The 11,669-nt window shown below is 45.0% G+C and overlaps 2 protein-coding genes across 3 annotated transcripts; both read right to left on the bottom strand.

Annotated features, from left to right (window-relative positions):
* Positions 1–2,405: 2,405 nt before the first annotated feature.
* Positions 2,406–4,204, bottom strand: LOC127316739 (uncharacterized). The gene has a single exon (XM_051347204.2). It carries the CDS (start codon positions 4,070–4,072, stop codon positions 2,651–2,653), a length of 1,422 nt encoding a protein of 473 aa, XP_051203164.1. The 5' UTR covers positions 4,073–4,204; the 3' UTR covers positions 2,406–2,650.
* A 591-nt stretch (positions 4,205–4,795) lies between these two features.
* LOC127316740 (auxin response factor 21) lies at positions 4,796–11,442 on the bottom strand. 2 transcript variants are annotated; one of them, XM_051347207.2, is made up of 14 exons: positions 11,160–11,442; positions 10,177–10,275; positions 10,015–10,071; positions 9,738–9,902; positions 9,568–9,652; positions 9,264–9,354; positions 8,975–9,139; positions 8,769–8,891; positions 8,532–8,607; positions 8,307–8,445; positions 6,660–8,129; positions 6,328–6,575; positions 5,583–5,773; positions 4,796–5,293 (listed from the first exon to the last, which is right to left on the bottom strand). In XM_051347207.2, the coding sequence occupies exons 1-14, from the start codon at positions 11,316–11,318 to the stop codon at positions 5,155–5,157; spliced, it is 3,207 nt and encodes a 1,068-aa protein (XP_051203167.1). In that variant the 5' UTR covers positions 11,319–11,442; the 3' UTR covers positions 4,796–5,154. The 2 variants fall into 2 exon arrangements, with proteins under 2 accessions (XP_051203167.1, XP_051203166.1); XM_051347206.2 differs by having other exon boundaries at positions 6,328–8,129; positions 11,160–11,441.
* Between the last annotated feature and the right edge of the window lie 227 nt (positions 11,443–11,669).

Raw genomic sequence — 11,669 nt, 5'->3', positions numbered from 1 at the left:
ATTTGTCAAGGCAAGATTTGTCTTTAACCCATATGATCACCCGATGTCCACATTGGATGATAGGTTCTTTTGCAAGATGCATCATCATCAATGACTTTGTTCTTGGGAAGCTCAAGTATTCGGTGGTTTGACAAAAAAAAATGTTGAGTTTCTCTATGAGAACTATCCGGATGTGATGGAAGTTTGTGAGTTCTACGACCTTGTCAAGCTCACTAACATCAAGAAGGACTACAACGATGAACTTGTTATGCAGTTTTCCCCCACCGTCCATTTCCACCCCGATGAGCCAAGGACCTTGACATGGATGAGTGTGGGTCAAGTTTGCTTGAGTACTCTTGCGGAGTTCGCTGTACTGTTGGGATACACTGTGAAGGACAAGCGCGAACCTGAGTATAGGAGGATTCATGCTCCCAAGTCAACGTATCACTGTCACCCATACCTCCATGTTGCTTACCCGCCGACTGTGGTGAAAGAGATGCTCCAAATATTGTACTTATGACCAGAAAGTATTACACTTTCAACAAGATTATTGGCAACACTCTAGCCATCAAGCAAGGGGATAAAGGTGTAGTCTGGAGTTTGCTAGTCAACGCCTTATACTATATTGAGAAAAAACAAGAAGTTAGACATCATTGATCACATTTATCAAGATGTGGGTCTTTGTGTGCTTCACCGAAAGTGTTGTGTCCATGCCCCTTACATCTAGCTGCTCATTGAGGACGCCAATGCATTGGGGCAGATCTCGCAAGAAACTTTGAGGTCTTGGAGCACGAGTCCATCACGGTTTCTCTTCCACCTAGTGCAGATGAGGTCAAGGCCAAGGCTATCAACTCCAAGTGTCGTGTGGTGGAAGAAGCGCCCGACTATAAAGAGGTTGGGTTCAAGACTCGTGACGTGGCCAAGGCAGCATGGAAAGAAAAGGTCAAAAAAGTGTTTTGCTTGTGTGTTGACATCCAAGATCAAAAGTACCGGCTTCACCACCAGAACAATTTGATGCATATAAACCAAAAGAAGATGAGGAACATGGGGATGACCCTTTTTAGTGGCTCCAAATACCGTATCACTTCTTCGGCTGAGTGGAAGTCCAAACACTCTGTTTGGGATGGTGAAGCCACCTCCTCCGTGCTGCAATGGCCGGACGAACGAGATTCTAAATTAGGTTTCGTAGTAAACATTGACGGTCTCCAGTCGACCAGCTCCTAGAGTAGATATGGTTCAAGAATTTTCATTCCATACCAGCTCCGTTTTTTCACCCATTCCGTGCGATTGATAAAATCTTGTATCGTCTATAACTTCTTCGTTTTTTTTTGAACGTTAAAAGATGAGGCTTTGCCTCAGATGGGATTCGAACAGAGTCTATAACTTCTTCGTTCACTAGGCGTTTTTCCTAGCCAAAAAAGATTTTGTTCACGCTCAGCATATTCAAAAAGTTGATGGGAAAAACATCATGTCTCAATATTTTCCGTTCTCCCCGTTAGCCGCTCAACACGTTACACTTCATTTCTCCTGGTCAGTATACCCATTCTACAGCAGACTACTCCACCGAACATCCTTTTTATAAACTCTCCAGCTGATGAAATCATTCGCTCGTATATTCGCATTTCTTCTGTGATAGATTCTTCGTTTCATGCCTCAGGACTTTAACTTATGCATACATCACAACAGATGAACACGGAGACTTTGTTTCTCCAAGAAGCTTGGTTGAGCACCAGTTAGCTCAACCATCTAGGTAAGCAGAAAGTTCTGTGCCCAGCGAACCGATTGATTAGCACAACTGTGGAAAGCAAACTAACAGCAATTCCAACCTAAAAAGCAAAAAAGGAACAAAACAAAAGTGGTCGATTTCATATGCGACGGATTGTGTTACTTCGAGAAAACACGCTGTAGACATGTTTACTGAACAAGGCAAATGTAACAAAATATATAAAAATATTTACCTTATAGATTCTTACAAAATAATTGGGATTATGTAATAACAAGACCAAATTAAAAACATTTTAATAAGGAGTTAATTTAAAATGTATTCTGGTGTGCTGTAACTCCTAGAGACCGTCACACACCGTAATTTCTTTGGCAGTAAAACAGAATTACTGCTTCAAATAGCAAAAATAAAACTTCTACCATTGGTCTTCTTTTTTAGAATAATTCCGGCACGTGAATTGCAGGTTCTAGTAATTTCTTGATGAAATCTTGCTGTCATAGAATGGTTGGAAGGACACAACAGTCTTCAAGAATATATTCACTTGTCATTTGGTCAAGAATAAAGATGATATCACTATCAGATCGCTTTTAGCTGATCTCATTGTACTCTGAATTGCCCCTAAGCTGTCAACATGTGTCATTCACAGCGAACTTACAAAAGGTGGGTATTCTAAAGCTCTTCAATTTGAAACTAACTTTCAGAATTCACATATTTGGCAGTTTTTTATAAGCGATAATACATAATATGATCTGAACAGAAGTACATCAGCAAGGTACTCAGCGTGCAAAGGCATTTGCTACTTATTTGTCCAGTTGAATATGATCTGAACAGAAGTACATCAGCAAGGTAACTACACAAGCGAACCCAGCAGCACTGTAGGTGCTCAAATTTCTGGGGCAGCTTGACTTGAGAGTACTTCAAGCAACGATACATTAATGACTCAGGGTGTCAAATTTTCCTTAAATGTTCCAGAAAATCCCCAGCTAATTTCCTCAACTCCGTCAGAAACTGCCCTGATTCAACAGTGCTAGTGGTCTCGGTCGGCGACACCGTGGCAACGAGAACGAAATTCTCACCATTCCCAACATCTATTTCATACAACTCAGAGAAGACCTGGCGAAGAACATCGATCAGCCCTCTGTAGAAGGATCCATCAGCAGCAGGAGGGATCACATTCAGCACCAACACTCCATGCTGATGTAGAATCCTGCGTGCAGCAGCAAGGATGCTTCCATGGGCCATCTCCAGCGGCGGCGCGCTCACGCCACACATAGCATCGGAGGAGTCAAGATCCACCATGACGGCACCGAAGTTTGTCGTATCAGGCTCCTCTCGACGCGCAAAATCCTGAATCACTTGAATAGCATCGCCGACACGGACACGAAGGAACTCATCCTCCACCAGTCCAAAGTAGTTCCTCGCGACGTCCAGGACAACGCAATCAGCCTCGACGCCGAGAACGTCGAAGCCAAGCCCCATTCTGATGGACATTGGAAGAGCTCCTCCACCAAGGCCAGCACAGAGACACCTTGGCATTGCACCTGACCGGACGATCTCCTCCGCGGATGGGGCGATCACTGCGAGGCCGGCAACCATGGCCTGGAGGTAAGGCTGGAGCAACTGTCCACCCACCTGCGGCTGTAACGACCTACCAAGCCCCTCGTCCAATGCTTCCAACAACGAAGAAGAATCATCATCAGCAGCAGCAGACGATGGCCGAGCAAGGCGCACCTGGGTCTGTACAAGGCACGGCGTGCGCTTGAAACGCAGCCTCCGGCGCAGCTCGGCCGGAGCAGGGGCACAGTCGACAGCCACGTCCTCGACGAGCATCTCGCCGACGACCGGGCCGGCGACGGCGTGGACGGGAACAAGCCGGAGGAGATCGTCGTGGAAGGAGAACAGGGGGACGTCAGGGATGCGATTGCCCCCAAATGCAGCGCGGGGGCAGAGAGACAGGAGGAGCGGGAGGAGCCGCGCGTGGGCAGGATCCGGGTCCGGGCGGGCGGCGGCGCAGGAGACGACCGGAGGGGAAGGCGCGGAGAGCTCGGGGCCGACGAGTATGAGGCGAGAGAAGGGGCACTGGGACTGGGAGGAGAGGAGGAGGTGGACCTGCCCGGCGCGGGTGGAGAAGATCCAGTCGCGGTGCCGGCCCGCCGGGACGAGCATCGCTGCCGTGCGTGGGGTGGGCGGAGACGGCGCCGCGGGGAGAGGGGCGTCGAGGACGGCCACCCGGAGGTACTCCGCGTGGTCGCCGTCGCCGTCGCCGTAAGGGTTGGAGGCGTCGTGGAGGAGAGGGCTGGGGAAGGAAAAGGTGACGAAGCGGGAGGGCTCGATGAGCTGCAGCCGGCCCAGGTCCGAGCACAACGACATCGGACGCAGCCGCTCAGGTTGCCGCCGGCCGCCGGCGTGAGGGCTTTGCGGCGGCGCGTCAAGTGGGGGATACGGCGACCCCTCGCAAATGGTGGGACTGCCTCTCTCTATGCATCCTGGGACCAGCTGGTCAGTAACAACTGCAGGCTATACAACTGCCCTAGAAATCAAAAATCCATTTCTCAAAAATGTTGGTACACAAAGTTTCACAAAAAAATTGCGACCTGCGTATGAAAGATAATTTTTGGGTCCTCCAAAATAGCTTGTCACAAGAGAAGTAGTTTAATCTTTTTTACAGAAGCACAAAAAATGTTTTATTTTTCATGTAACTTTATGTGCAAATATAGAATGTCTAGATGTATACCTATTTTTTTCTTTTTCCTACATATTTTAAAATGCATTTTTCATAATGGGTGAATCTAGACAAAACACCATGTCCAAATCTAGAATTTCTGTACATGTTCTCATCTTGTTCTTGTTTTCATCTGATTTTTTTTTCCCTGTGCTGTTTCGATGAGTTGCTTAGTGATCAAAGCTAAATCATACCATGTATGCACTCTGTTTCCATTGAACTGATCAGAAATATTATACTATTTTTTTTTTGCGAAAAGAAATATTATACTATTACTGCAAACAAATTGGTAGTGCTGTATAGTGTATAGTACCATAATTTTTTGGAAGAAAATAAATTATGCAGATCAATCGCAGGGCACAGAGAGATCATGAACAAGTGAAAGTATGATTTCTTCATTTAGAATCTGCAGCAAGTTACACGTAGTGACATCAGGGTATGTGACAAAGCGTTACATCAGACAACAATGACATGTACATGGGAGCAGAAAATCTGGGTTGGGCATATATGTAGATTGAACAAAAAACATGATCAGGACTACAAGACTACAGCAGAGACAAAACATGGGTTCCTGGTGTTCATGTTCACTCAATCTCAAAATTTCAGAGCCTTAATTTATATTCAACTATCATATAGGCATCTGTATTCATGAGACTGGCCGAGAAAAATGTCAGTCACTACATCGGCCATTCAAACAGTAACCAGTCGCAACTGCTTCACAAGTTCTCCGTTACCAAGGTTGACCCCCGTCTGAGCTGCTGCAGGCTTGGTTGGGTAGAAAGCCATCTCCAAAGTCACCAACCAATCTCATTTGCATTTCTTCCTGTGGAGAAAGAATCCTGATGCACCGTACGCAATTCAGAAAATCCCTGCACATGAAATTCTTCGTTTATCAGCGCATCTCAAATAGGCAGATTAAGAGAGTGAATAAATGAGCGTATAAACAATGCAGCAGAATGTGCTGAATTGATTCCAGAGTGTCTCTGGGTTTTCTTTTACAGATGAAATATTCGGTTGAATTTAGAAAATATCCTAAGCCTCTCACTATACTCATCAAACTAACTTTTATCTCTGAGTAGTTTCTTCACATTTCAAGAAAGCCATGCTAGTTAGTTTCGAGTACGCAAATGCAAAACGATCTCATGGAGTTTTACTTACTCCCATGGGTCATCACCGACTAGTAGAACATCCTTCTCGTGATCTTCATATACTAGTTTCCAGCCGACTCTACTTTGATCACCAAGCTGTCCCTCGATACCAAACATCCGCGCAATGTCATGCTTCAGTTCATCATATCCAGAATATCGGTTCATGTCAATAGATCTCCCAACAGCACCACGTTTGTGCACCTGTATATAATACTTTGGTCAGCAAAGAGCTTACTGCAAGAGTGGGACTGTGCACTCAAATGAATACAGAAACACATACGGTAAGAGCCCAAGGGTAATCTCTTTTAATATTACTAATTGTTGACTCTCTGTACATAGTAAAGTAAGCATATAAAATTCTCAGGAAATCATTTTGCAAGGAATTTAGGTAGCAAATTCTATACATGTCTAAACAAAAGCTAGCACTATAGTATATTCTACAAGGTGAAATAGTTCATTTCTTCTCCATACTGAAGTATTCCCTAGCAGCATACTATGACAGAAGGAAAAAAAAAGGGCCTATGACTAACGGTGTATGAAACTGGAGTTGGTAGCCAGGGGATTTATGTCCAAATTTGGGTGGCATTCATGTAACAGGCTATGTGAATTTTCTCCTCTTGTTTCTCTACATGGCTTGCCATTTTTCGGCCATTGGCCTAGACTTTCTAACAAAAACTATGGCTGCGTGCATCAACTATCTAAGAAACACCCTGGTGTAAATTGTGAGATGACATACTGGAGCAGAAATAACACACCTTAGTATAGGTTCGCATGCGTTGTTGTGCAGGAGCCGGTGCCCGGGAATTTCTGTTTAAGAACGTGGGATCATTGATTGCAGAATCTATAGAATTGAATCCCATGTCAGCAACTCCAAATGAATGCGAAATCATTGAAGAGGATAACTCTTGTTGAGAATCCTTGGATGAAATGTAGTTAGAAATGCCAGTTCCAGCCATCTGATCCATGAATTTATCATTTTCAATGCTGTTTGCAAGCAAGGCATCTGCATGAAGTGGTAAGCCCAGTTGACCGTCAATGTTCACCCCAAATAAAAGGTTATTTGTTGGATCTGTAACTTCAAACTCACTCTCTGGAGCTGTGTCCCTCAACAGGTGATGCTGATCAAAGGATGATGATTGAAAATTTTGTTGCAATGATCCATCAGCCTGAGAAAGGCAAACTGAAGTAGCTGAAGAGGACGTGTCCAAGTAATCCATGTTGGGATTGTTGTTGTTGTAGTCTCGTCCAGTAGCTGGCCCTTGTTCAGTTATCTTAGGAATCATTATTGTTGGTTTTACACTCTGGTAAGGCTTCTCCTGTTCAATTGTAGAACCCAACACAACTGATGATTGAGATGTTTTTGCTGCAGTTAGTAAACTCTGGTTCCTGGAGCTACTTGGGATGGACTGCAGAAGAACATGATTAGTGTTGGTGGATGGCGATGTTGACGAAGAGGGAACATTATCGGTCTTCAGTGACTGCATTCCACCAGCCGCATTCAAAGAGCTAGCACCCATGGAGGTAACAATATCTGATTTTGCAACAGGAATGGTACTCCCAGGCGAATCTTGAACAAGTTGGTGAGGTTGAGCCTTTTGTTGTGTTGGGTATTGCATAGTGCTGCCGTTATGTAAACTAACAGTTTGGGTAGCTGCTTGCATACATTGCTGATGATTTGAGTGAGAATTTACCATTTGTTGCTGCAAATCGAAAAGCATTTTCTGCTGTTCAAAGGTCAGATGTTGCTGCTGTGGCTCTAGAGCCTTTAATAGTTGAAGTTTCATTTGATGATCAGATAGTTGCGTATTCATGTTTGCATCACTGGACACAGGAACAGGTTGTGTCTTCATTTTTTGCTGCTCCTGCACTGATTGTTGAACCTGCTGATGATGTTGAGGTTGTTGCTGTTGTAACTGCTGCTGCAGATGTGGTTGCTGTTGCTGCTGAATCTGAATTTGCTGAAGGCCTCCCTGAAAGACAGCATGACTCTGGACCAGAGGCTGCTGTTGCTGGAGTTGAGCCTGAAGAGTCACTTGAGGCTGCTGGAACTGAGCTTGGACAGCATGTTGAGGTTGTGTTATGTTTAAGTTTGCCTGGCTGCCTTGCACTGATTGAGTAACCCCATGCTGCTTCTGGTCGGATTGGCGATCTTGATCTACCTTCTGTGGTACCATAATACTTCCCAGTTGATTTGGTGTAGCTATAGCTTTCGCTAACTGTTCTGTGTGCAGGGTGTGTAGGTTTTGCTGAGGTAGCAGTGAGGTGTTGAACTGGATATTGTTTTGTTGCAGGAATTGGGGCTGGAAGCTGATTTGCCTTACATCAGCTGCAGACAAATTTTGCACATGTTTGCCAGCTAATGAGTTTAGCAACTCTGGTTGCATTACTGTGCCTGCGAGCGACAAGTTCTGTTGCATGTTCATCCACTGAAGTGACTGAACTAAATTTAGACCAGGCATTATACTGTTCTGAGTGTTCATATCTTTCTTGCAAATATCCTCACCAAGCCATGGCATGGTCCTCTTAAAAAGATTATCCATTTCAGAAGTCTCGTCATCTGCGGATACAGTTTTGTTATTATTACAAAAACTGAGTTAACGAGTTATACAGCAGAGGACTAACTATAATTACCTAGTTAACCGCTAAAAGGATACGGAGTTGGGAATTTTTGGTGATACAATTAAGATAACATGTAATATTCATGAAAAAAGTGGAACTGCAGCTCCATCGTTACCTATCATCCCAGGTTGTCTTGGACGCTTTGCTGTGAATAATGGCGTGGGATAGATGAAGAATGGAGCGATGACAGGCTCGATGTCCCAGAGGGAAACCCTGGTACGCCTTTCACTTGGTGCTGCTTCATCCCATGCGACCTGCACATACATATACTTACCTCAGCAAAACTAGAAGATATGGCTTGTCAGTTTGGCAGCTTTAGTTTTTATGGATCAGATCAAACCTGAACATTGCGCCACTGAGAGCCTTTCCACCTTACAGGATCCAGATCACTTACGCCAGTTATCGTACCCATGTACCTGCACGCAAGTATCACAATTAACAATTTTTTACAAAATATATTTCATGTATAAAACTTCACACGCCAAAAAGCATGAATATATGCACCAAGTTCAAATGAAGCAAACTATATTTAAAAAAAGATACACAACAAACTCTAGGTTGCATATAGAAACTATACCTTCTTGTTCCAGACTCTTCAGTTTCAAACATCATTCTAAACCTCATGCCAAGAGATAATTGGTTGCCATAGACTGCCTTCTGGTACTTGTTAAAAGGAATCACAAATTCTGAAGGACTGGCTCTGAAGGAAAAAAAAAATAGTCCAACTGAAAGTCTTAGTATAGCACTTACTCGCATCACAAACCCGCAAAGGATGGTATTCACCTTGGATTATAGAATATTGTGAACTGGCTGTTATTTGCTGCTGCATGGGCTGCAGCAGCAAGAACACCGATATGCATGCTATCACTAGACAAGACAGACGATGAGAGGTTGGTCGGCTGCCTATTTGCTCGCCTGATCCCCAAAAGGAGTTGCTGTTTTGTATCCCTACAATCACAAGAGCAAGAATTAATTTCCTGGTTACCTTTACAAATAGGTTGATTCATTACCAAGTCAGGAAACAGCAGACTATCTAACAAATAAATAGAGACCCTCGGCATCAACATTTTACCTAATAAATAGAACTGAATCACCAGCAAGAAGTCTCTTTCCACTGATAAATAGGCTCCAGCCAGTAGTCAGGAGATGCCTTTTAGGCTGGCCTGGTGAAGTGGAAGAGAACCAATCATAGAAAATTAGTGTACTTTTCCTTTTAAATAAATTCATAAAAATATTAGTGTATTGGAACAGTGTATTAAATTATGAAGGAACATAGCAGGTTGATAAAGTACAACTTAAGAACTGAAAGCTCTTGACTAACTTCCATCAGCTTTTATTCATGCGGTCAAGTGAAACTAAAAGAACATTTGACTTGCCTCTAAATATATGGCGGAATGTCCAAGTAGTATCATGCAAATCCCGGGCCTGAAGTTCCTGAGCAGGAGGTTGCAATGAAAAGTCCTACACATAGTACAGGTCAAACAAATTAGAAGAAACCAAATGACAATCAGCACATCTTCTTGCGCCAGAAGTAAACTACGCTTACAAGACGAGGGAAAATCCTCTCTGCAGCACGCCGTGGCACAGAGAATCCTCCATGAGTGCTAGTATCACTCGCGGTCAATGTTTTGCAAAAGAATTCTGTCTGTGGCCTGTTTTGTTTCATCGCAAGCTCTGATGCCAGCAATATCTCCTTGTCGCACTGTGTCACCTAGCAGTTCCAATTCCAAAATCAATTTTGAGGCAAGAATTCTAAAATCACGGCAGTACTGGTAGACCACGTAATCAAATAATCTCACTGAACTTCCGGAAGTGTGACCTACATTGCTAACTGGTTGGAGAGTCATCCGAGCATAAACTTCATCCGTGTCAGGGTCAGCCTGTCAAGTTTTGCCGAGAGACGTGTCACGCTAAAAGGTTCAGTCATTTGCATAAAGAGCACTGATGTCTACTTAGTGGTGTTTGTTCAAAGTGGCCAGGATTACCTGCATAGTGACACTGTGGAGGATGCATATTAGCTTTGATGGAAGATTTGGATAGCTTGGAATCTGTGCGTCTGCATCCTTTCGCATAGATGCTGCCACCTGAAAATGGGTATCAAGGAATAAGTATATTTCTTTGCCGTTGAACTGCAGGCCATTTGCACGTAAAACTGCAAATTAGCAAGTGGTTTTGCTTTTGCTTTTCTTTTCTTTTCGAAATGGGAGCTTAGCCCCAGACTCTGCATCGAATCGATGCACACAGCCTTAATTTTCATTGCAAGTGGTTTTGCTAACAGTGTGATTCTAACAGACCCTCAACTACGGAGAACATGTATGACTTCTATGGAACTCTTACACAAAATCAGAAGCATCCATCTATCAAAGGTAAGCAGTTGATTCTTTCGTAGTTCTGGTCCAACATGATAGAGACAGACAATCGGAGTATCAGATGAGTTCCCCATCAGAGTCTGATGACACTGTCACGGATATGATCAAGCATGAACCAAACAGACAGAGGAGGTGCATGTCCACAGAGCTGAAAGCTGAAACAGGGCAGGACCAAAACTCCAATCCAGTTCCCAAATTTCTCATCTTCTTTTCTGAAAAGAAAACCCCCCAATTTCCCCTGCACTACTGCAGAATAGTTCACCGAAAAGAAAAAGAATTTATCTCTCTCAAGAACCAAAGCAGAGCATCTGTCTGCAACTCTGCATTGAGAAGGCGAGAGGCTGCTCAAGAACCAGGTGCTGAACTGCCGCCACCGGACAAGAAGACGAAGCGGCCGTGGAGCGACAAGCCGGCGGCCACCGCGAGGAGGAACCATCGGCGCGCGAGCACGAGGCGACCAGAAAGGGACAGAGAGAGAGACAGAAGAACAACAGCAAAGGGAACATATTTTCCTCGTCTAAAGGGGGGGAAGGAAAGCAACAGCTTTTTGATCAACACAAGAATCACCGGAAGAAGTAGCAGCCGGGGCGGCGGTATACCTGCTCGCTGTGGCCCTGGGGGAAGTAGACGACGAGGCTCCCCGCCGGCGGCAGCGCCACCAGCGGCCCCGCGCACGCGTACCACAGCTCCTGGTTCACCTTGCTCCTCCTCATCGACCCCTCCCCCTCGCCGCCGCCGGAGCTCTCCGGCGCCGCCATCCTGCCCGTACCTCCTCCGCCCGGTCACGCCTGACCCTGCCTCCGCCGCCGCCGCCCGGTAGGCATCGCCGGCGAGGATGGGAGGAAAACGGAGCAGCCCCCGAGGAGAGAAAAGACTGGGCAGGAGCGAGGAAAAGAGCAATATAATAGTAGTGGTGTCGTGCTGTGGCCAGTGGCCTAGCGGAGTTCCGGAGCTTACTGGCTATACTGTACTGTTGCATTTGTTAATCAGTTGATTCCCTTGTTAAACTTGGCTAGTACTACGTACTGTACTGCTGGCTTTGATCATTAGTTCATTGATTAGCTCGCACGGGTGCAGGATAACTGTTTTTCCCCGGGAATCAGGCGCAC

The sequence above is a fragment of the Lolium perenne genome, chromosome 7, assembly GCF_019359855.2.
Source record: "Lolium perenne isolate Kyuss_39 chromosome 7, Kyuss_2.0, whole genome shotgun sequence".
Classification (NCBI taxonomy): Eukaryota; Viridiplantae; Streptophyta; class Magnoliopsida; order Poales; family Poaceae; genus Lolium; species Lolium perenne.
The sequence above is the reverse complement of the archived record's forward strand: the minus strand, read 5'-3'. Positions and strand labels throughout refer to the sequence as shown.